A 22,814-nucleotide genomic window follows, 5' to 3' on the forward strand; every position below is an offset into this window, starting at 1 on the left:
CGGGATCCCGCGCCCCGCGGTGCCCTGCGCCGCTCCCCCGGGGCCGGCCGGCGGCGTCCCGCCGCGCCCCCCGCAGACCCCGCCCCGGCCGGGCGCCGGCCCCCGGCGCTGCGCGCGGGGCCACGTGTGCGGGCGGGGAGGCGGCCCCGCGCCGCGCGTTTAAATGTCCCGCTCGGCGCAGGCCGCGCTGTGTGCAGGGACGGGAGCGGCCGCGCCGTGAGGCAGGAGGCGCCCAGCGGAGCCCGCCCGCCCGCCCGCGCCGCGCTCCCGCCCTGCCCCTGCGCCCCGGCAACGCGGCCGCCGGGCACCCACCCACCGCTCCCGGCCGGGAAGGTCCGGTGCGGCGGTGAGTGAGCAAGTGCACGGGCAGGGGCCGGCGGGCGCCCCTGCCGCCTCCCGGGGTGCCCGGCCGCGGGGCGGGGGGGGAGCCGGCGCGGCCGGCCCGGGGCTGCGGCCGCCCTTTCCGCGCCTCCGCGGCCCTTTGTGGGGGCTGGGGCCCGGGCCTGCTCGGCCGCTCCCCGCACCGCGCTCCGCTCGTCCCGACCCGGCCCAGCGGCCACCATGCGCCGGGAGAGGTAAGTCCGCCGGCCCCGTGGTGCGCGGGGCCCTGTAGGCCGAGGTCTCCGTCAGGCGCCCCTGAGGAGGCTCCCCGCGGCCGGGGCTCCTCAGCTTCTCCTCTCTTGGCAGTGACTGCGCGGAGGAGAAGGTTCCCGCCAAGGGGGACGGGGGTGCGGAGGGCGCCATGCGAGCCCGCAAGAGGAAAGCCGATGTGGCCACGGTGAGTGCGGGCCCGGCCCGGCCCGGCCCAGCGGCCCGCCCTGGTGCCCGCAGGCCCGCGCCTGCCCCGCCGCTGGGCCCGGCCTCCGGGCCCTCGTCTCCTTTTGTTGGGTGGTTGGGGGCCATGTGGTGGTCGGGGTGTTGGGCGGGCGGTGGTCTGCTGCGGGGCTGTGATCCTGAGGGACCAGGTGCGTGTCACAGTGGCCAACGGTTGCTTGTCCTGCGGTTTGTACTTCTGAATTTATATGTTGCTTTTTGTAGTTCCTACAGGATCCTGATGAAGAAATTGCTAAAATGGAGATGACTAGAAAAAAGCAACATGAAAACCAGGTAACTGATTTGGCTTTAGATCATACTCCTGTAATCTTACTTAACCCTATTATTATTTTGCAGTACCTCATTATTGCTGCAAACATGGTGCAACAGATATGCAGATGCCACGTGCTGTGTAGCAATGGGTGAGGGGGACTATCAATCCTGGCTGATGAAGAGTGCAAAACACTTCAGGTCGTACAGGTTGCTTTGGAGTCTTTGCAAGAGATGAGGCCTGTGTTGATCTAAAACATTATGTTAATACTTCAGTATATTCAACTGTCCTGGGATTGCAAGGGTGCACCTTACAAAAGCCTTAATATGCATTTAAGCCCACGTGGAGGGACTCTGCATTGACTTCTCTAGGGAGCTGCAAGAGTACAGTGATGTTCTTATGTGCTGTACGTTGCAGGCTAAAGCACTAGATTCTTAAGCATACGGACAGAATCATCTCTTGAGGTGGTTGTCTTTGCAATCGTGTATCTACTTGTGTTTCACTTAGGAGACAGGAAATATCCCCCTTTCCTTCCACTGTTGGCTCCATTTCCATTGACAAGGGTCGCTATCAGACTGACAGTAAGGGATTCCTGATTAGAACTTTGAAGTTTATACTAGATGCTAATGCGGTAGTAAAATAAGCTCCATTTCTCTGCAGAGCAAAGGGATAATTTCTGTAAAGTCACTTCCCTGTGGAAATCAGGCCTGCAGTGGAGGTTAGTGGTGACCATTGCCAGCTTTCTCAGTAAGACATTTAGAGTGATCTGAGTTACGAAGTCAAAACTAGCTTCAGTAGTGTCCTCTAACTCCCATAGTGCCCTTTCTATAATCTTTGAACCTGAGATACTGTTGGTGTCGATATTGGATGCTATATTGGTGTATGATATTGAAAGCACGATGCTTTCATATGTTGAGATGCCCACTTACAGAGAGTGGCCTGTTTTCTGAAGTGGCCTTTTTTTTACTGCACACACATGCTCGCTCAGTCACTGTCACCTGGACTTCAGCCTGTTAATGCACGTGCAGGGTGATACTTAAGCTGCAAAAGTCATGATCAGGGAGTACAGACCGTACTCATTTGGTACGCGAGGCTATGCATAATGTGGCACATCTAACCAGAAGTGGCAGCTGGAAGTTCTAAGACTAAAGTGCTACCATAACAGATGGGCATCATTGTTTGGAATGGCCTCTGCTTGTTGCAACTGTGTATACTAGTTATCAGTCAACATATTAAGCAGGGCTCAAATGGTGAGCATTTAATGAGGGGATCTCTCCTTCCCTTCTGTCTTTCTTTTGTGCAGTATATTAAACTAATTTCTCACTTCTGACAAGGAAGAGCTGCCTGTCCTTCACAACCACTCTCTCCTTCACCAAAAGATTCATTCAATTTGAGCTGAGCAAAGGCTTCTTGTGCATGGTTATTGCATAATAATAAGGTATTGTTAAAAAACCCTCAACAGGGATACAATTTTACCTTCTTCCAGAAAGACCGTGGAAAGAAACTTGAAATATATTTTGTGTATGTTGACCTTCAACTTTGAAAGTAGATGAAGACTTCTAATTTTGTGTTCTTGTTTGTGTTCCTGGCCTGGTAGCCATTCAATGTCACTTCAGGAATGATACGTAAATTAAAATTTAGATAATTTAGGCAGTAGGCATCCAAAATATTTACTTGAGAATTTTTCAAGTTAAGCTTATGATACTGGTGGGATTTGGCCCTTTGATTCTGTAAACCATAAATAAAATGGGTACCTGTGTATCCATCCCTACATAGGGAAGGTTTTTTGTTGTGACAAAGTAGCCAGATTGTTACAGATCTGTTTAAAAAAGCTAACATTTGGCTGCACAGCAGCAGCTCTTCAGTCGATGGTGTGACACAAGCTATTCTCTGATATAAATTGCCATGGGCCACTAATGAGAATACGTTTACGGTTCCAGCAGCAGTATAGCAGGCTTGTATGATAGCCAGTGCAGTAGTTATTCTGTTGAGGCACAACAATTCTAAAATGCATGTAGCTATAAATCCACTGCAGCCTATACCACATGACTTCTACATCAAATAAATTGTTTACTGACACTAGTTTATACACAAAGCAAAATATCATAGTCACATCCCACTTTATGGCATCTTCATAGTCAATTCATTAGTTTGCTTCTGTTGAACATAAGGCCTGAGTTCTTAATTAGGATGCCGTTACCCTTTATGTGATGAAAGGGTGGCTATATCATCAGGTTTGTGACAGCAGAATATTGTATAAATTCTGTGTTTGATTTTAGAGAACTGGCACTGCTGTAATTCTGCTAGCAATTCTCGTATTAATTCTGGCTGCTTTCTGTGGATGGATACGCTTCCAAGGCTCTGTGTAAAACAAAATTCATCTAACTAGATTAGAGTCATCTGTGCAGTTGTGATACAAATTACGTGGCCACCTCCATCCAGAGTGGAGAATGGAATCTAGAAGTTAGTTTCTTTGATGAAACTAACAAATGTTTTCAGGTGAAAAGAAGATGGAGTAAACTCAAAGGAAATAGTTTTGATCCAGTTTCTCACTAGACATTTTTCCAGAATCTCGTCTTATTGTTGTCAAAATGTTCCACCTAACTGGTTTGAAAATATACTCCGAAAAGTTGCTTTAACTAGTCTAGGTTCTCTTTGGAAGATCCAATTTAAAAAACAAACCAAAAACCTCAAAAAACAACTTAGAAGTCTTCAAACAGATGAAGAACGTAAACTATATCCAGGTTGAGAGCTTGACTTGGCCCTAATCTGGGGCAGGACAATATTCAGACTTTTTAGAAAATTACAAATAGCAGAAGCTTTTACACCATTCAGAAAGAATTGGAACAACTTAATGTGAGTTGCTCTTTTCTCTCCTGTTTATTAATTCTGGAATCCCTTTCTGATGGCAAAGAAAAACTTCAAACTAATGCATCCTGTGAGGGAAAAATGGCTAGAATTATAGGTCTTACTATTTCTGATGGGCACACTAAGGCTGCAGTCTAGTAGTTGATATTGATGTCTCTCTGTTACAAGGTGCTGCTTTTTAGGATAAGACAAACAGGCCTATCCCCTTCCTGTTCCTCTGCCTTTGGTTTTCATGCAGAAAATCCTCTGACTTCATTGTTTAAATACAGTTCTAGGTCACCCCCTTCCTCTGCTTTCCTGCTGCCCTCCTTGCTCTGGGTCTGTGGAAGCTTGTTCTGGTGGCTCCTAGCTCACGATGAGATGCACGACTGTCTCAGCAGCTTGTATTTTTAGGTGTGGCTGCTTCACTGAAGACTCTGCCTGTAACCAATAACCAATGGTTGCTACCTGCTCCATTTTGTGCCTGCCCTATATGCCTGAAGGATGTCCAAAAGATCCATTTAAGTGAACATTTGATATATCAGTGAATGACGACATGCTGCAGAAAACTGAAGCATGGGAACGTTTGAACTTTAAAAAAAACCCACCTCTGAACTCCTGGGTTTTCTTTGTTTGGAGCTGTGTGGACTTGACTGCTCTGATGGACTTCTTTGGTCACCTACCTTCTACCTTTCTTGGTGCTGCTCCTCCTAACGAGCCTTCTCATGACCTCAGTTCAATTTCTCTGATCTGTATCTAGTTCTCAGGTTTGAGATACAGATCTGCAGCTCTGATCAGTTGTTCCTATTCCTGTATCTGGAATATTACTGTGGGTGTCACCAAGCTTTCTTGCTGGGCTCCGTATAGATTTGAAGAGGCAGTTTTCCCTACTGATTTTTGGCTTGCATCCTACTTGCCTCAGAAGTAAGCCCAAGACTGTAGGATTTCCTCCGTTAGGCTGCACAGATCCTCTGTAACATCTGTCACTTTTTGGCAAGTCCCTGCTTCTGGGTTGGCTCTGTGCAAGCCCTAAGGAAGCTCTTCATGGTTTCCTCACACCCTCCCTACCTTAAACTGTTTTTTTTTTTTCAGGGGTGGCTCCTATTTCCTTCCCGTTACAGTGTGATGTAATGCAGTTTCTTGATACTGTTTCTTAGTTTTGGTTGAATGTCATGCTAAATCTGCTTTAAAGACTCAGGAGTCGGATTAATATGCTCATTCCCTCAACTGAAACCCATGCCAGAGCTATGGTATTCACTCACACTAATTCAGACTTCTGTCTCCCTTCCTGGTAGCTTCTTGCTTTTTGAGGGCCCTATGCATTTGTTTCCTTCTTGTCTTTAGCTAAGCTATGTGCTTTTTCTGTTTGCATCTTTTCCCCTGTCGTCTTGGTGAGCGACATTAACTAGTCAAAAAGTTTGTTTTCTCAAAACACCTAAGAGGCTCTTGACACTTGATTTATATTTTCTTATAGAAGATTGGGGGTGGTGAAATCTTAAATCAATTGTTGTTGTTGCTGCAGTGTAGTATGTGAGGTATCTACTTTGGTTGAGAACTCTGGAGCAGATCCCTTGTCCTTCAGAAGCTGCTGGTGTAGTAGGTACCTTTAAATAGATCTTATATGATCTGCTGCTTTTCTGTTGGTTTGCTGATTAACTGATAAGGCAACACTTCTCCAAAGGCTGTTGGCAGCTGGGCTTGCTGTGCAGTTTGGAGGACAAAATGTGACTAAAGTCTAGTTTTGAGAGAGGACAAAAATTAACTTAAAGTGATGCTGATGCAACACTTCTAGTCAAACTTTCAGTTCATAAGGAATCTGTCATTTTTAAGATAAAGATACTATTCCCTCTTTTTGCCTTCCCCCACCCAAATTAAATCTTGGCATGGCTGGGTATGTAGCTACACTAGATTTGCATGTAGAACTCCAAGAAGAAAAACTACCCATCTGTGTGTCAGTAACTCAAAGTACAAAGCAGTCTTAGCTGTGAGTGAACTGTGAAATGTGTTTTTTGTTTCTGAAGCTGGTGCTAGGGGGTAGCCATTTTGCTGGAAAGTGATGTCATTTGTAGCAAGGGCAGGGCAAAAATCAGGTGTGGAAGCTTCTTTGTGAGAGGCAAAATTTAATGTAGAGCATTTGACCTGTTAGCACCTAATGATTCGTCTGATTGTGTTTTATTTTTTTTTTCTTGAAGCACATTAGGAATCTTGTTAGGGAGTTCTGTCCTTTTAGTGCTGCAGCATAAATCAGTTTGCAGCAAGATGGCTGACTTCACTGTTAGGCAGAAATGCCAAATTTTAATATGCTTAGGCATGATGACATGGGGCTGGCTTTGTATTCTGCTGCAAAATAAAATAAGTAGTATTTTCCTGGGGAACTGTGTGAAGCGTGCACCAAGATCTTGTTTAACAGAGTTAGGCAGAAAAGTAAACCTAAACTTAAGTTCTGGTCCAAATAAATATGATGTGTAAAGTGTCGAATGTTTCATGTTTGCAGACATTGGCAAAATTCTGTGTATGAAATGGCCAACTTGCTACTTTAGTGGCAATTGCTTAACGTGTACTTACTTTATTCTGAAAACAGTTGGATCATAAGTGCTTTGTTTTTTCATCTTAGCACTGCAAGATGAATGAATAAGAAAAATTAATTACATAAACTACTCTTTTGCTGTGCTCATTGTCAAGGTTGCTTTGCATGGAGCCACAACTTCAGGCGTTGCATCTACATATTCCTCACCAGAAATCCTGACCTTGTATTTGTATAATTATAATCACAAATTGGATTTTAAAGTTCCATCTGCTTATTCTTTACCTGAAGGCAAGCATCTTGCTTTCATGCAAAATATTTTTGGTAAAACCAAAATGCAACGTGACAATAGGCTCTGACTTGAATATTCTTGCATGAAACAGTTGTGGTCCTTCAAAAGGACAACAGGGTAAATGTTGTTCAGCTTTAGTTGCAAACTTTCTATACTGTAAAAATAAGCAACACCCCTCTACTCAGCACTGGTAATGCCACATCTGGAGTACCGTGTCAGGTTCTGGGTTCCCCAGTACTTGAACATACTGGAAGGAGTCCAGCAAGGGGCCACTAAGATGATTAAGGGACCAGAGCATCTCTCCTATAAGGAAGGCTGAGGGACCTGGGACTGTTTAGCCTGGGGAAAAGGAGGCTCAGGGAGATTGCATCGATGTATATGAATAGGCAGCTGTAAAGAAGATGAAGCCAGGCTCTTTTCAGTGATGCCCAGTGATGGGACAAGACGAGATGGACACAAACTGAAGTGTGGGAAGTTCCCTCTGAACATCAGGAAAAAATTTTTTTTAGTGTGAGAGTGACCAAACACTGGCACATGTTGCCCAGAGATGTTTGGAGCCTCCAACCTTAAAGGTACTCAAAAGCCATCTGGCCGTGGTCCTGGGCCACTGGGTGTAGGTGGCCCTGCTTGAGCAGAGGGGTTGGACAAAATGACCTACAGAGGTCCCTTCCCATCTCTTCTGTGATTCATTCTGTGCAGTTTAAAGAGGTAATCATAGTTTATGTCATAGTTTCTTGCCAATGTCTTGTCTTCTATTTACAGCTAAGATGATTATTTAAAAAGACACAGTATAAAATCTTGTATTTCATTTGATAGCCATCCTGGAATAACTTTCACAAAAATGCCCATATGCTGATTCCTACTCCGGATAAAGATGATGATCCAGTTGGTGTTGATTACTCTCACTTCATACATCTAAGCGTTGTTCCAACTAGAGCTTCACCGTTACCAGTTCTAGGGTAAGTGTGTGATTTTGCTGCTACTTGTCTGCCTTCCATTTGTCTTATGATTTGAGACTAAATGTATTGATCTGTCTTAGCTGGGCAAACAGAGAGGACGTATGGAAAAACATGATAAACAAAGAAGAGACATATGTGAGGGATAAACTTTACATGCAAAGGCACCCTCTCCTGCAACCTAAAATGAGAACAATCCTTCTAGACTGGCTAATGGAGGTAAGCTTTTCCATGCTTGTGGGGATTTCAAGTGTGCTTTTGTTGAGGTGTGCTGGTAACCATCATGAGGACATTTCATGATCTTTGTGTAACCCATTTAGCACTAGACACTCATCTTCATCTTAAAGTCTGTCAATGGCACCAAACTTAAAAAAAGGAATATATAATGGATTGAGTTGATGGTGTACAAACTGACAATATATTCTGATATTAATTTAGATTGGTACAGGATAATAATCAATTTCTCCCTAAAGCTCCACAATGTAAGCTTTTTAAGGCCACACTGCAGATAAAAGCTGCACAAATTATTATGAAAGTCACTGTAAGAAGGAAGGTGTGGTGGCTTAGAGACCAGATGCATCTCACAACCTCTGTATCTGTTATTGGCATATAGAATGTACTACAATTCTTCTGTATGTGAGTCTTTTTTGCTGTTTGGATGACTTGGTGGCATAGTCTCTGTTCTTAATTCTTAAGTATCTGTGAGAATTTTCTCTTTTGAGGTGTTGGAATGATGCACCTTTGCAAAAATGAGGAACTGATGTTCTGACATTGTTAGAACATGTGCTTGCATTTCCTAAAACGGTTTTCACTCTGATCTCTCTTTTTTTTTTTTTGGGGGGGGGGAGGTTACAGTAGTGGCAGTCATCTTGTGTCAAAGGAAACTGTTTAACTCATGCTCTTAGTTAACATGTTACTTCACAATAGCACTGAAACAGAAGCCAATATGAATTTTGTGTCTAGCTCTTGCTTTTTTTAAATACATCTATAGCATCTGTTGTTGACTCTACAACACTGCTCTTGACCTTTGTAATCTCTGTCTCTCCAGGTTTGTGAAGTCTACAAGCTTCATAGAGAAACTTTTTATTTAGCACAAGATTTCTTTGATCGCTTTATGGCAACACAACAGAATGTTGTAAAAACACTATTGCAGCTTATTGGTATCTCGTCTTTATTCATAGCAGCAAAGCTTGAGGTAAGTATCTCCAGCTTTACTTGAACATAAAAATGTGAATGGACAGACAGCACACTTACTGTACACTGGATGCATTTTGGCAGGCTTTATGGAGTTTGTTGCTATGACTTTTCAGCTGGGAGACAGAAAAAAAAAATCCTTTTTTCTTCAAAGTTCCTCCTATTTTTTTTTTTAGAAGTGGCTAAAATTAAGACTAGCTGACATCAGAGTAGAGTCTTTTCAGTGTTAGATTAAAGTTTTCAATTGTGGTTGCTAAATGAATTTTTGCCTGGCTGCTGGATACAGAGACCACTTGTTGCAATTCTGTTGTCAGTAGAGTACCCACTGGATGATAGTCTGAGCTATTCTTTATTAATAGTTCAATTTGTGCCAGTAAATATACATAGTGCTTTTTAAGTTCTTACTTAAAGTTTGTCTTTTAAGAAGGCTATTATTCTTCAATCTGTTCTTCTCAAGCAGGGAGAAAAGGCCTTTTCTTTAGGATGTATAAAAAAATCTTGATGTCAATTATGATACCGTCTCAGTGGTGCTGTAGTCAAACATAATGCATGTTGTACTGATCCATCAAAAGTGAAAGGTGAAGGCTGTGAGCAGGAAGGTTGAACAAGGAATCTCTGTATATTAAAGGCAGAGTAGAACACCATCAGTTAAGATGGGGTTTGTTCTTTTTTTCTGTTTTTCCTTCTGTTTTGAAATGCTGAAGTAATGGTGGGTTCTTTTTCTTTTTTTTTTTTAAGCATATGAGATTAGTTACAACCTATGCCACAAATTAATACTTGATTGTCTATCTTTCAGGAAATTTATCCACCAAAGTTGCACCAGTTTGCCTATGTTACAGATGGAGCTTGTACAGAAGATGAAATCCTCAGTATGGAATTGATTATTATGAAGGTAATATTTCAAAGTGGAATTAGTTCTACTTTAGTTTTTAAAAACGTATAGCATAATCAGACTAAAAGCAGAGAGATTAACATCAGTTAATCTTATGTGCTGCTAAGAGGCACAATTTCTCTTTCTAATTAGAAAACAGTGTTCTCTAGGTAACAAGTGATTTAAAGCATCCACCAGTCTGTGTGTATAAACAAAATGAATTGTTCCCCCACCCTATCAGCAGGAGGAGGTAGAGGAGAGGATTAGATTTGCATGTTTCAAAGATGCCTTGACCAACTGGAATTACAGCTTCTGATCTGGAGTAAATAAAGTTGCATGGTTTAAGTTAGGAACTCTATTCATACTGAAGTCTTGTGCATGTCTACTCTTTCAGGCTCTTAATTGGAACTTAAATCCACTGACAGTTGTGTCGTGGCTAAACATTTACATGCAAGTTGCGTATTTAAATGAGCTTTATGAGGTATTGCTGCCACAATATCCACAGCAAATATTTGTACAAATAGCAGAGGTAAGACTGACTTCTTCCTTCAAAAGCTATTTCACCTGGGAAAAAAAGTGTTCTTGTGATAGACTTATTAAATATCTGTTGTCTTGTAGCTCTTAGATCTCTGTGTTCTGGATATTGGCTGCTTGGAATATACGTACGGAGTACTTGCAGCTTCTGCTTTGTATCATTTCTCCTCATCTGAGCTTATGCAGAAAGTTTCAGGTATTGGCATTTATAAACTAAGTCTGATGTGTTTACAAACATTAAGTCTTCATTCAGGCAGATAAGCGTATGTTTTTGTCTTCCAGGTTATGAATGGTGTGAGATAGAGGAATGTGTAAAATGGATGGTTCCGTTTGCGATGGCTATAAGGGAAGTAGGAAGCTCCAAACTCAAACACTTCAGAGGTATAGCTCCTGAAGACTTGCACAATATACAGACGCACATAAACAGCTTGGATTTGCTGGTATGTATGTGCATAATGAAGACAAAAATCTGTCTATAAAATCTTCCTAAATCTTGTTTCTTCTTTGGTTAGAACATACAGTAAACTTAAGTGAAGCATTATCAGATTGAGACTGAGTATATGCACATGATAAAAGGCATAAGATTGTACTCCAGTCCCAGAATTCTTGGGACGGAGACTTGTCTTGGCACTGACTTGTTCAGTATTTAGTTTAAAAAGGTGATTTTGACTTAAGCCTCTCATCTCAAATGGCAAATGATTACCCTAGAAATCAGAAGCATATTTCTATGCTTTAGGATACTTCAAATATTGTATGTTAGACCTTTCTCTATAGAAAATACAGGTAATACAACCTTGTCTGATGAAAAAGAGAAAATAAAGTTGGATCACTTGAGTCTGGTCTTGTAGGACAGTTATGTGACAGTGGTGGTTGACAAGAAGCTGAGCAAGAGTGGTTTTTAGCCTGAGAAACTTGCAGAGGATCAAAATCTTGTCCAACAAACTGTACTTAATCTAAGCTATCAGGGTTTTTTTTTCTGTTTATGTTATTTAATTGTAGTAGAAGTTAAAGCTCCTCCTGTTCAGTTGCTTCTGAATTCTGCTTTCTTGAAGATACAAGTACCATAACGCTGATCATCAGATCCCAAAAGTGAATACTGATCTCTTGGGATTTGCATTCGCTAACTATTGTGTTCTGCATGATTTACCAGTTACTGTTAGGGGTGTTAGATACAGATATCTATTTCCAGATTAGCAGTCTATCAAGTTATAAAACTGAATTACATTGATCTGTTGCATAGATATACCAAAGTAAAGATTTTTTTTTTTCTCTTTTTTTCCTGTGCTTTCAGGACAAAGCTCAAGCAAAACAAGCCATATTGGCTGAGCAAAATAGGACTTCACCTTTCCCCACTGGTGTCCTTACACCACCACAAAGTAGTAAGAAACAGTCTTCTGGACTGAAGCCAATATGACTTTAGAAACTATTGACAGACAATTTTGCTGAAGTGCCTGTTCTGCTGGTTCTGACTTGTGCTCCATTACGAAAATGCTGCCAGTGAAGTTCATAACCTTTTATGGAATCCAAAAAGGAAACCTTACATTTTTCATGACAGAAGAATTTTTCTATTTGAAATATTTTTATTGAACGTTAAAATATTTAAAAAAAATGGATCAAGTACACCAGCCACTTAAAAGAACACCGAAGAGTGCTCCAAATGCTGCTATGGAGGGTGGTGCTTGATGTGACCAACTGTTCAGAAAAAGGGCTTGATTAGTTACTGTGCCTATTTCTCGTTTGGATAATCTGCAGTCGTACTGTCCCCTGTTGGCAAACGGGCAAAAAGTGCTGTGGAAGACAACATTTCAAAGCCTCTTTTTCAAATGGTTGGCTTACAACTTGATGCCTTTTTAAAAACTCTTTATTGTAAATGCTGCTATGTTTCTGTGTATCCATTTTTAATAAAAATGCTGTCTAAGACAGCTGGGTTTATGTATACTCCTATTTTTCTTTTAACTATGGTCAGCTAAGGTTTTTCAGACTGTGACCACTAGTATTGTGGGAGTTGGGGATGAATAACGTAGTAACTATTGCTTTATTTATTTACTACTAAATATTATCAATTAAAACTTCCTTTTGGTATACTGAAATAAAATTGTCATGTTGGGCTGCTTGGATTTGCCTTAGCCAGATGCAGGTGGCTAGGGAGGGGATAATAAACATGACAAGTATATGGGGAATCCTTCCACAACATGCTTTCTAATGATCAGTGTGTTGGGAAATTCTTGAATCAGATTGTCTGGATTGTTACACTCAATAGCAAGAAGGGCTCAGTAGGAAAAGCCTACCTTTTCTTAAAATATAATCATTTAAACTTTAGGATTTTGGCATAGTCTTTGGCAACTAATAAGTCTTCTGTGCAAAACTGAATTCTGGAATGGTATGTGCCTTTTTAGAGGAAGAGTTGTCCTTCTTGACCTTTGCAAGGTCTGAGAAGTCATAGTAAGACATTTTCTGGGAAGTCATGGTTCTGGAGAAAAGGGGGATAGAAAAATAAATGTAAAAAATGGTTGCTTGTTTTTCCATGATGTTCACTTTGAAGGACTGTTCAAACAGCACTGAAAACTTGTGATATACCAGGATTCATCATTCACATCCTCCTGTGGATAACTTAAATGCTACAATGCTTATGTTTCAGGAAGCTCCTACTCTGCTATTGGTTAATTTTTCTAAACATTAGTTCCCAGCAAGGCTACTTTTTATTACTTTAAGTTATTCTCCCTTTTGCTCTTCCCTGACTGAGTATTCTGATAAACTTTGAAGCTTTAATGTAATAAAAATGCCTACGGAAACTAATGGTAAGCAAATTATTTGGTGTTGCTGGCTTTTTTTTTTCCCCCTCTTGCAATGAATGTTTTTAAGTTCTGTGCTAACAAAACAAGTGTAAATGTTAGCTGAACAAGTTTGCTGGTGCGAGTTCAGAGAGGTTTTAATTTCTTGGAGAACCACATATCCTAGACTAAGGAATGTTATATTTGGCTATTATTGAAAAAGTTTGTAACATTAGAGGGATTGTCAAGACACATTTTCATACTTTCCTTAAATTTAGAACACACAACCTATGTGTGGGGAGGGGAACAATAACCCTCCTGAAAGATAGTCTCTAGGCTTAATTCCTAAATCACCAGCCAAGCTTCAGTACTAGTCCTTTTGCTGTTACTTTTCAGTGCTTAGTATGTGTTCCTGGTGTTTCTTAAAAAAAAAAACCCCACCACATATTTAAATTGTAACTGTCCTCTTATAAATGGGGATTAAATTTTCTTTATGACTTTTAACTGTTCAAGAAAATCTTATGTAATAATATTACAGATATGATGAAATCTTAACTTTCAGTTTAAGCTAAATATAACTTTCTGGTTAATACCTATTCAAGAGTGAATGCAGGTGTTCCATGTGTTATCTGGGCTGTGTGGGAAACCTGTATCTGAGAGAGATATATATATATATTTATGAATGAAAATGTTCAGTTAACAGGCCTCTTTCTAAATAGGATCTCTGCTTCAGATGGGAATCCTGCTAATTTTATAACTTTTTTTCTCCTCCTCCTGAAAGGTCAACCTGCTTCATTTCGATGGGAAGCAGTCTGTTTGGAGCACGGAGGTCACGGCTTTGCATCTTCCCTGGTAGGAATGCAATCGCGCGCCAGCAATGCGGTACTTCCCAGCAGGGGTGACTTACCTTAAGAGGTATTTTCTTACTTTCTCGTCTTTATCTCATGCTTTAAGAATCTCCGTTTCTGGTTGTCTTGCAGTACATGTGGATACTTACACCTGAGTGTGCTGTCTTTCTAGAGTAGCTTGAAAAAATTATGCACTGGTTGCCATAGGCTGAAAGCTATTTTAGGGAGGAATGGTGCAGCTAATTTTAAGGAAGATAGTTGTACCTATTAAAAAAAAAAACCCCACAACCCAAAAAAAAACCCTAACAAAAAAACCCAAACAAACCAAAAACATCATGAGGGAGTTCCCTCTATATTTCTTTGCCTGGGGATCCTATTTTCCTAAATTCTCCCTGGTCCTGGATCGACCAGGAGACAGATTTGTGGCAGGCGGGGGAAGCAAGCGGGCAACTTTGCCTGACTAGATAAGAGAAAAAGGTTTAGTGTGTTTACAAGTGGGCTGAAGTTTGTGCAACAATAATGAGCTAATATCAAATAATATGTTCCTGCAAGCTGTCTTTGACTTCAAGCATGTTACCCTGAGAGGTGGGGAGAGGGCTCCAGGGGAGCACAGCCCCAGGGCAATGCATGAGGCTGCTGTTCCTGGTGCAGGAGCGCGGGGGGCTCGCAGGCACTGGGGAACGCCAAGAAAGCAATTTAGCTGTGCATTGCTGTATGCTCCTCCACTGGAAACTGTCTCTCCCTTTAATAGGTACAGACCAGCATAACACATGCTGCAAAGTAAATTGAATTCTGCAGTAACCCAGGTGGCATATGATTATCTTTCTCCTTACAAAAGGTTTGTCATAACTATCTATCAAAACCTCACCTTGGTCTGAAAGCTGGGGGCATCGGAGAAACTTTGAACAAGAAAAATGAATCCAGTGCTAATTTTCTGTTACTGCTACTATAAAATTGAAAGTGGGTGGTAGCCGTGATTGTATTGAAGGGAATAGCCCCAAATGAATGAGCTGAGGCTGCAGTTGTGAGCTGGGGTTGGGGAGGAGGAGCACTGGAGAGCAGAAAGGATGAAGGTGTGGAGATCTGCACGGTGAGTCTGCCAGATGCTAAGTTGTTGAAAATGCTGTAATTATCTAACAGTAGTTCACAGAAATAGTTCTGTTGCGTATCTTGTCTCCCATAAAAATGTAGGATGGTCTGCTTGTGGCTGTCAGTTTCTAGGTCTCAGGTCAGCATCTCCTTGGTTCTCCGGAATTATAACACGAGGGGTTTTACTACATCCCTGCTTGCACGAGGTGGAGGTAAGCAGCCAGCACAAGTTGAGCAGAGCGCTTGCACAAATATTCAGCTGGGCATACCATGGGAGCTGCAGACCCTGTAAGCTCTTATAGCCTGGCTCGAGTTTCTCTCAATTCCTGGGTGCTGTTTCCTTCACGTACAGCGCAGCTGGCTGGTCTCACAGCAGTAGCAGCCTGAATTCAAGTGGCTGGGTCAAACTCTCTTCAAGTAGGCTGTGAAGTTGGACCTTGGTGCAAGTGTATGAGGCTTACTGCAGGATGGCCTCCTGGCGGGTGGCATCAGGGCGCCTGAACTTTAGCTTGGGAATTGCCAAAGGCTACAACTGCCTTTCCTCCAGACTTAACAGGAGTAGCACCCAGTCAGGGCACTGCAAGGCTGGGTAAAAGTCTGTTAGGAAATAGTCAGGGGGCCAATGTGCAGGGCAGCAGAGGAATTGGCAAGTGCACAGGCTGGCACTGTATGGACCCGCTTTACCTTGTTTGTTGGAATAAATCTCCTATTTTGGGAACATACTTCCCCTAGGTATTTAGCAACATGCATTTAAAGCATCAGGTTACTCACACTCTCATCTTCCAAACCTTCCTCCCCCACAACCTCTCCCCTCAAAAAAAGGGACATACTAGCATATACTGTGAAATACAGGTTAACTCAGACCTTGTCTAGCCTTGAATCTGTTGGGGATTAAGCACAGCTCCTCCTTGCTGGCAAGGCTGAGGTCGGCTTGACCTGGGCTCTTGTAATCCCTCCAGAGAAATCTGCTCAGACTTGGTACGTAACTAGGTGTGCAGCTCCATTGGGTGACGTCTGTAGCAGGAAGCAGCATGGCTCTTCCTTCCTCTCGTGATCCTGCTGCCCTCGCCCAGGCCAGCATCACCTGTGCCGCAGGTGCAGACCTGCCAAGGGTGGGGTGGGCAGTCAAGGCAGAGTAACTGAGAGGTTTGGGGTTTTTTTAATTTTATTTCTGTGTGTGTGTGAGAGATGGAAGGAGGTGATGACTATATACAAATGCGAGAAGACTTCAATATCCATTTCCTGCCAATATAGCACTTGATTTCTAGCCTGTTTGTGAAACTTCTGTGCTTTGACGTTAAGACTGCAGCGAAACAGCCACTTGGCTTGGGTTGTTGAACAGTAAGCATTTTGGTGATGGGCTCTTTCAGCTCTGCTATTGCAAACAAGTCACGTTACATCTTACCTTTAAAGTACAAAACCTGTTTCTCTCAAGTTTTGAACTGTCTGCTACTGACACAACTTACACTTAATCAAACATTTCATTAAGACTGCAGAATATTGCAATACTATGTAATCTGTCTCCTTTCAGTCTCTTGAAATAATCAGTTCAAGCCAAGCACAAAAGGGTAAGTTTGTACATGAAGCTTTTTATTTCTGTTTACGGTGAATTTGAGATTATAAAAAGAAATACAGTATTCTTTGTAGACTAAATAAAACCAGGGGTTTCAAAACTCTGCAGACTGGAATGTTTGAGAGCAAATTAGATCAAATGGCTATCAAGGAAGGAAGGAAAACCTTCCTGATCCCAGAGGGCTTTAGTGCTACAGCTGCTGGCAATTCAGAGGAGCAGACTGTCTATTGGAACTGCGTGTATTTGCAAATGGGTTTTGTTTTACTGAGCTGAACATGCTCTTGTGTAACAAGTATAGTAAGAAGGCAAATGTATTTTATAATGTACTAATTTTTGATGCTTCAGCAGGGCTGCGATAATATTCAAGGAGGAAAAACACAAAAGGCCTATTTCTGTTTGGCTTAGGATATGTGATCACCTGGGATATGAGGAAAAATGATGCGCGGAGCCTCACCCTAACCTTCCTTTTGCTGGTGGACCCTGGCTTCCTCTTCCCAGGCATTTCAGTTCTTAAATACCTGCTTGTTTGAACTGAAGAGACTGCCACCAACACATAAGGGGTGTGAAAATCCCCTGCTCCTCGGTGTGAGACTAAGGCCTTACTTCTACCAACTGGTGCCTGTACTCCAAGACGCGTACCAGCCTCTGCTCCTGCGATGGAGAAGAGCCTGCGGTTGCCTGAGAAAACCTTCTCTTCATTGGAGGGGGAAGTATTTTCTTTATCAGCATGTTTTCCTGTGATGTATTATGAGTCTCAAATGTCATGTGTCTGACTTGGGCTTGGCTAGAGAAATAAGGCTTTAGTTGCTTTCTTAAATTTCCATGAGCATTGGAAAGAGGAGGAGGTAGTATGTTTATGGACAGTGGCTGTGGTGGGGAAATGACTCTCTAAATCTAAATGTGTTCAATGTCTTTCTGGTTATATTTCAGTTGGGCTTCACTTTGTTTAATAAAGAAAAAAGTATTCAGCCAGATATGTTGATGGACTTTTAAGCTATAAAGGCAAAATCAGAGGATCAAATGTTTGGGGTTTTTTTTTTTAACAAACAGTATACAGTAAAATTCCTTGAAACTGAAATGATACTAGGTTTAATCATGAACTAAACAGTTTTCCTGATGGAGAAAAGCAAGAAGCCTAAACATTTTCTGGAAAATCATGCAGTTAAAGGCCATGCCACAGACATGATTTTCCTTGTACTAAAAGCATATCTTGGTATGTCGTATTGTCTTCCATTGGAGGCAGATCCTTTTATTTTCAGTAGGGTCAGGGGAACTCTGAACAAAAATTTCCAAAGTAACTTGTGCAGAGATATAAGCTTCCAGAAAGAAAACTGCCATGCGCATGGATGGTGTGAGGATGCTGGGAGGGTGAGACTGCCCCTGGTTCACGTGAGCAGGCAGCACACCCTGCTGTGCTCTGGGTCGTCTGGGATCGTCGCTTGTTTTCTTAAACCTGGATGGAAAAGTCCTCATGTACAACTAAAAACAAGTGGCTTGGCTGGAGATTAGGCACTCACTGCAACGACAGTAAAGATGTAATAAAGCTGTGTGGGAAAGGGTTTGGGGTTTTTCCCCCCTACAAGGCAAAAGAAGTTGGACAGCTGTGATTTGCCAGGTTATCGTGTTCAGACTCCAGTTACATGAACCTACCTATCGCGTGCCCTGCATGTAACTAGGATAAATGGTTTGAGCAATCTTGGATTGAATCCCAGAGTAACAACAACAGACTGAAAAGAGTAATATGGTGCTTTATTTTATAATTCCATGTAAGATGTTTGGATTTTTTGAGGGTGGTACTCTGCCAAGATGCCAGCCTCTGCAGCTCAGCGCCTCAGCCCGGTTTTTCTGTATGTCAAGAATTATTGACAAGAATTAAAAGATAACCTTTTTTTTTTTTCACCCCAACATTCATCTTCCAAGTACTTACCAGATGTTAGTATAATATTTGGACAGTACAGTTCCCAGTCAGGTTTGGTGGTTACACCTCGGTTTAAGGTCTGTCTGAGAATAAACAAGTCGCTCATCTCAGCCAGATCTGCAGAACATTGCTTTCCGACGTTTGTAAAGCTGATGCTTCTGGGCTCGCAGGAGGCATCCCCTCTTACCTGTGCCAGAATGACGATGATGTTATTTGGGCACAGGTACAGGGCAAGAGAAAACCTTTTTACATCTTGGTTTGGGAAGTCTGGCTGTCAGCCACAGGCTCATGAGATCAAAGAAAAATGTTTTAATTTTGGCCAAAATCTTGCAGAATGAAGAATGCACCAAGGAAAGGTTAGCTTATCCTGCGTGGTTTTATTAATATTCTGGTCTTCAGTCTGGAGATTAATGACGGCCACAGATAATGTCTCTTCATATTAAAGTGTCTTCATATGAGCAGTTTGGGTGAGTGCAAAAGGGACTGCAAGGCATGAGCAAGCTGTCTTCTCTCGCCCCAACTGACAATGAGTCAACACTTTAACATAAAGAAGAGACAGATGGTAACAGTCATTAACGTAACAAAGTGCCTTACAGATCACTTCAAATTCGTCTGACTGTTTTTAAGCAAATGTTTTCCCCAACAAGTGGCAACAGGACAATTTGTTGAATGTTTCGCTGCCTGGGCCACCCTGTTCCGCTGGGAGTGGGAGAGGTGCTCCTGCTGGAGGGCTGCTCCTGGGGCCTCCTCACAGAGGATGGTATTTGCAGTGACAGTGTTATAACTTTTATTTTTTACCCTGATTTCCTATCAAAACTGGACTCATGGGGTTTTTTGTGGTTTGTTGGGGGTTTTTTACCCCCTTCCCTGTCTGTTAGCTTCCTCCGTTGGACAACTTCAAGAAGATTTGACTTCTGTTAATATAGGTAAGAAGAAAAACAAGTCAGACAAGATGCTGATCCTCCATGTGAAGGAGCGGCACAGGCTGGGTCACCGTGCTCTGTGCTTGGCTGGACACCTGGACAAGTGACCGTGGGGGCTCCACGCTGGCAGGACGAAAGGTGGGAAGCAAGAGGGAAGAGGGGAAGGAAGGAATCGGGGGTGTAGCACTGGCAGCTGTGATGTATGACTGGCATTGAAGGGGGCTGAGTAGAGGCTAAGAGGAGCTCCAAGGAGGGAGTAAACGCCATGCACACAGCAGGTTTGTTAGTCTCGTGCTCATGGAGAAATTTACTTGACTTCTGTACGTACCATCAAGCTGGGATGATGCAAGAAATGCATGGGTTGAACGTACCAAGAAGCCATCACACGTCTGCCCAGAACAACCTGGTTTTGTCATTGCTGTGACTTGCACGTGCTCTTGAACTACGGTAAGGCTACAGGTTTCTTCTGCGGTTTCCGGGGGCTGCCTGACGGTGGCAACAGGGCTGGGGTGTGCTGGCAGCTACAGCAGGTTTAGATCCTACTGCTGCCGAGTGGCCTTTGCTCCCCAGCAGTCTGCCTGAACAGAAACCGTGTGTCCTGGGACTGACATAGCAGAAAGCTTTGACTCCAGAGAAGGTAAATCGCGGGAGTCTGGGACATGTTGCTGCCTGGCAGCTGAGTGGCACCAAGGGCAGAGATACCAGAGCAGCCCGGGCAGAGGGTAGTTTGAGGAGGTGTCAATACACTGCTTGTAATAGCGTGCCTGACTTTGAGCGCTTACAGATAGGTCATAGAATCAGAATCGTTTGCTTGGAAAGGACCTTTAAGATCATCAAGTCCAACTGTTAACCCAGCACTGCCAAGCCCACCACTAAACCATGTCCCTAAGCACCACATCTACTTGTCTTTTAAATACCTCCAGGGATGGTGACTCCACCACTTCCCTGGGCAGCCTGTTGCAATGCCTGATAACCCTTTTGGTGAAGAAATTTTTCCTGATGTCCAATCTCAGCCTCCCCTGGCACAACTTGAGGCCATTTCCTCTCGTCCTATCACTTCTTACCTGCGAGAAGAGACTGACACCTGCCTCGCTACAACCTCCTTTCAGGCAGTTGTAGAGAGTGATAAGGTCTACCCTCAGCCTCTTTTTCTCCAGGCTAAACAACCCCAGTTCCCTCAACTGCTCCTCATAAGACTTGTTCTCCAGACCCTTCATCAGCTTTGTTGCCCTTCTTTGGACTCTCTCCAGCACCTCTGTTTTTCTTGTAGCCAGGAGCCCAAAACTGAACACAGTATTCGAGTCGTCACCTCGAGGGCAGCTGCAGGCACGTGAGGCGCTGGGTTTGGGATGGCTGTGTGTGTTCTGGCACCTGTTGCTCATGAGCATGAGAGAGAAATCCCTGACACTCCCCCAGCTGTTGGTGTCAGAGGGGAACCGGACGGACCTCTCCCATCTCCACCTCTGCCCACCGCGGCCGGGGGAGCGGGGCAGTCATCCTAGGGCGGGGGGGAAGCATGAATGCATCCCTTTGTGCAGGGCTGCGCTGGGGGTCGTGTACTGCTCCAGCGATGCAGAGAGCGGGTTGGAAGATGTCTGGCTGGGAGAGGGGCCGCGGCGATGGCAGCTCAGCAGCCCCCGCGCTCATTGACTTAATTGGGGCGGCACCGCAGGCTGGAGGAACGTGGGACGGCCGGGATTCTCACAGCGCGGGGCGGCTCGCCGGTGGGGACCAGGGGCTGGCCAAATCATTAATGTCAATTAAGTACAGAATGTGTAGATTACTGACATGTTATTGTTAGTGCTCTAAAGGAAATGTAATTAATAAAAGTCCCCCACCCACACCGAGAGGCGGCCTTTTGTGTTTCCTGGGCTTTCCCTGCCCGCAACGTCTATCTCCTGCCGCAGCCCCGCGCTCCTTCCAGCAGCCTCAGACAGCATTAACATTTGAATTAACATAAAATCACTTTCTGAAATCTGTTAACATTTATAATGTTGCTGTACCTTGCCTGATCACTGCATTCTTTCTGTCGGTTTGAGCTCAATGAGTTTTTTTTCAAGTGATACCAAACACAGATGTATTATGCTGCAAAAATAGCGTATTTGTTTAATGATTTCCCATTGGTATCTTTGTTGCTATGAACCAAAGCATTAAATAGAAGCTAGCACGTTAATGCTGTGTTGTTCTACATAATAAATTTGAATATCCCCCGATGAATATTTTTAACAGGGATTTTCTGAATAAAATGCATACGTGCCAGGGTATTAGTAATTACTTAAAATCGGGTTTTGACATTTAATGTTGACATCTAAAATATTTCCTTTAATTTTTGGTTGGCTCTGCAAACAGAAATGATGGCATTTGTCCTAGGGAAGGCTGGGTGGACAAATAACACTTTTACTCATAATGAAATGAAAAGCAATAAAGAAAATGTGCTAAATGTCAACAGTAAAGCATATCTTCTCTTCATGTATTATGAGGAGAATATACCCCAAAATGTGCGTACACACACAAAAATCCTTTAAGTGACTTAATATGTTTGAATATTAATGGTTTGAATGTTAATCCATTGCAATGGTTCCATTTTTTGAAAATTGGCTATTTAAATACATTATTACCTCAATAAATTCTCTGTGGTCACTGTGGTAGCCATAGTATGAAAAATAAACATCATAAATCTGAATTTACAAAATATCTCCCAAATTGCACAGTTTTGCTAAGAGAAACAAAAGATGAAATATGTGTTATTTAATTCGATGTATTTTGTCCATGCAGGAGTTCCTTGTCTAAAATACCAGCAGATGGAGTCTGATGGAGGACACGAGGCTCCAGCAGTAGCCTAAGGAACCAGCTCGATTTCGTAAGCGAGCGATGGCTGAAGCCTTTACCACGTGCGATGCAGTCTGCAGACCTCGGCTAAAGAAGTTGGTCGATGCTGAAGCGTCCGCATTTGTGGAAAGCAGCTTTGCTGGGAACCCGTGTGAGTCGGTGTGGGATCCTGTGCCCCTGGTAGAAGGGTTTTGGCCATGAGCGGTCAAAGACGGCTTGTACCATCGCTGCAGCTTTCTGCTGGATGGTGGAAAAACCGATAGGCTTCGGTTTCAGCCCGGTCAGCTGGTGTTTTTCAGCGTTAGCGGCTTTGCATTTAGCTGCACAGAACAGGAGTGAGGACGTGTGACAGGGTGCAGAGAGGTGTGCTCAGAGGTGGCAGCTGCCCTGGGCCCTGCGGAAGCTGTAGCCTGGCTGGGCCAGCCTGGCTGTCCTGGTGGAGCGGGGCGGTGGTTTGGGGTGTGGGGGGTCTCTGGGAGCTGCCCCACGGCACAGCTGCGCTGCAGGGCAGAGCTGCTGGGGTGGTGTGCAGGGAAAATGAGTGTCACACTCTTATCCTTC

At 43.4% G+C, this 22,814-nt stretch overlaps 1 protein-coding gene across 2 annotated transcripts; it reads left to right on the forward strand.

Annotated features, from left to right (window-relative positions):
• The first annotated feature begins 482 nt into the window (after window positions 1-482).
• CCNE1 (cyclin E1) lies at window positions 483-17,216 on the forward strand. Of its 2 annotated transcripts, XR_011049058.1 has the most exons (13): window positions 483-575; window positions 688-778; window positions 1,039-1,107; window positions 7,564-7,706; window positions 7,787-7,922; window positions 8,752-8,898; window positions 9,694-9,789; window positions 10,163-10,297; window positions 10,387-10,498; window positions 10,585-10,742; window positions 11,594-12,128; window positions 13,855-13,988; window positions 16,989-17,216. XR_011049058.1 is itself a non-coding variant. In XM_068411043.1 (11 exons), exons 1-11 carry the CDS (start codon window positions 562-564, stop codon window positions 11,714-11,716), a joined length of 1,224 nt encoding a protein of 407 aa, XP_068267144.1. In that variant the 5' UTR covers window positions 483-561; the 3' UTR covers window positions 11,717-12,246. The 2 variants fall into 2 exon arrangements, 1 of the variants encoding a protein (XP_068267144.1); XM_068411043.1 differs by lacking the exons at window positions 13,855-13,988; window positions 16,989-17,216 and having other exon boundaries at window positions 11,594-12,246.
• The last annotated feature ends 5,598 nt before the right edge of the window (window positions 17,217-22,814 follow it).

Source organism: Nyctibius grandis, chromosome 12 (assembly GCF_013368605.1).
Source record: "Nyctibius grandis isolate bNycGra1 chromosome 12, bNycGra1.pri, whole genome shotgun sequence".
Taxonomy (NCBI): domain Eukaryota; kingdom Metazoa; phylum Chordata; class Aves; order Nyctibiiformes; family Nyctibiidae; genus Nyctibius; species Nyctibius grandis.

Bases quoted from the DNA above. Each gene is read 5' to 3' on its own strand.
- CCNE1 (XM_068411043.1), top strand. The intron at 8,899-9,693 runs GTAAGTATCTCC...TCTATCTTTCAG, and splicing joins TCATAGCAGCAAAGCTTGAG to GAAATTTATCCACCAAAGTT. The intron at 10,499-10,584 runs GTATTGGCATTT...TTTGTCTTCCAG, and splicing joins GCTTATGCAGAAAGTTTCAG to GTTATGAATGGTGTGAGATA.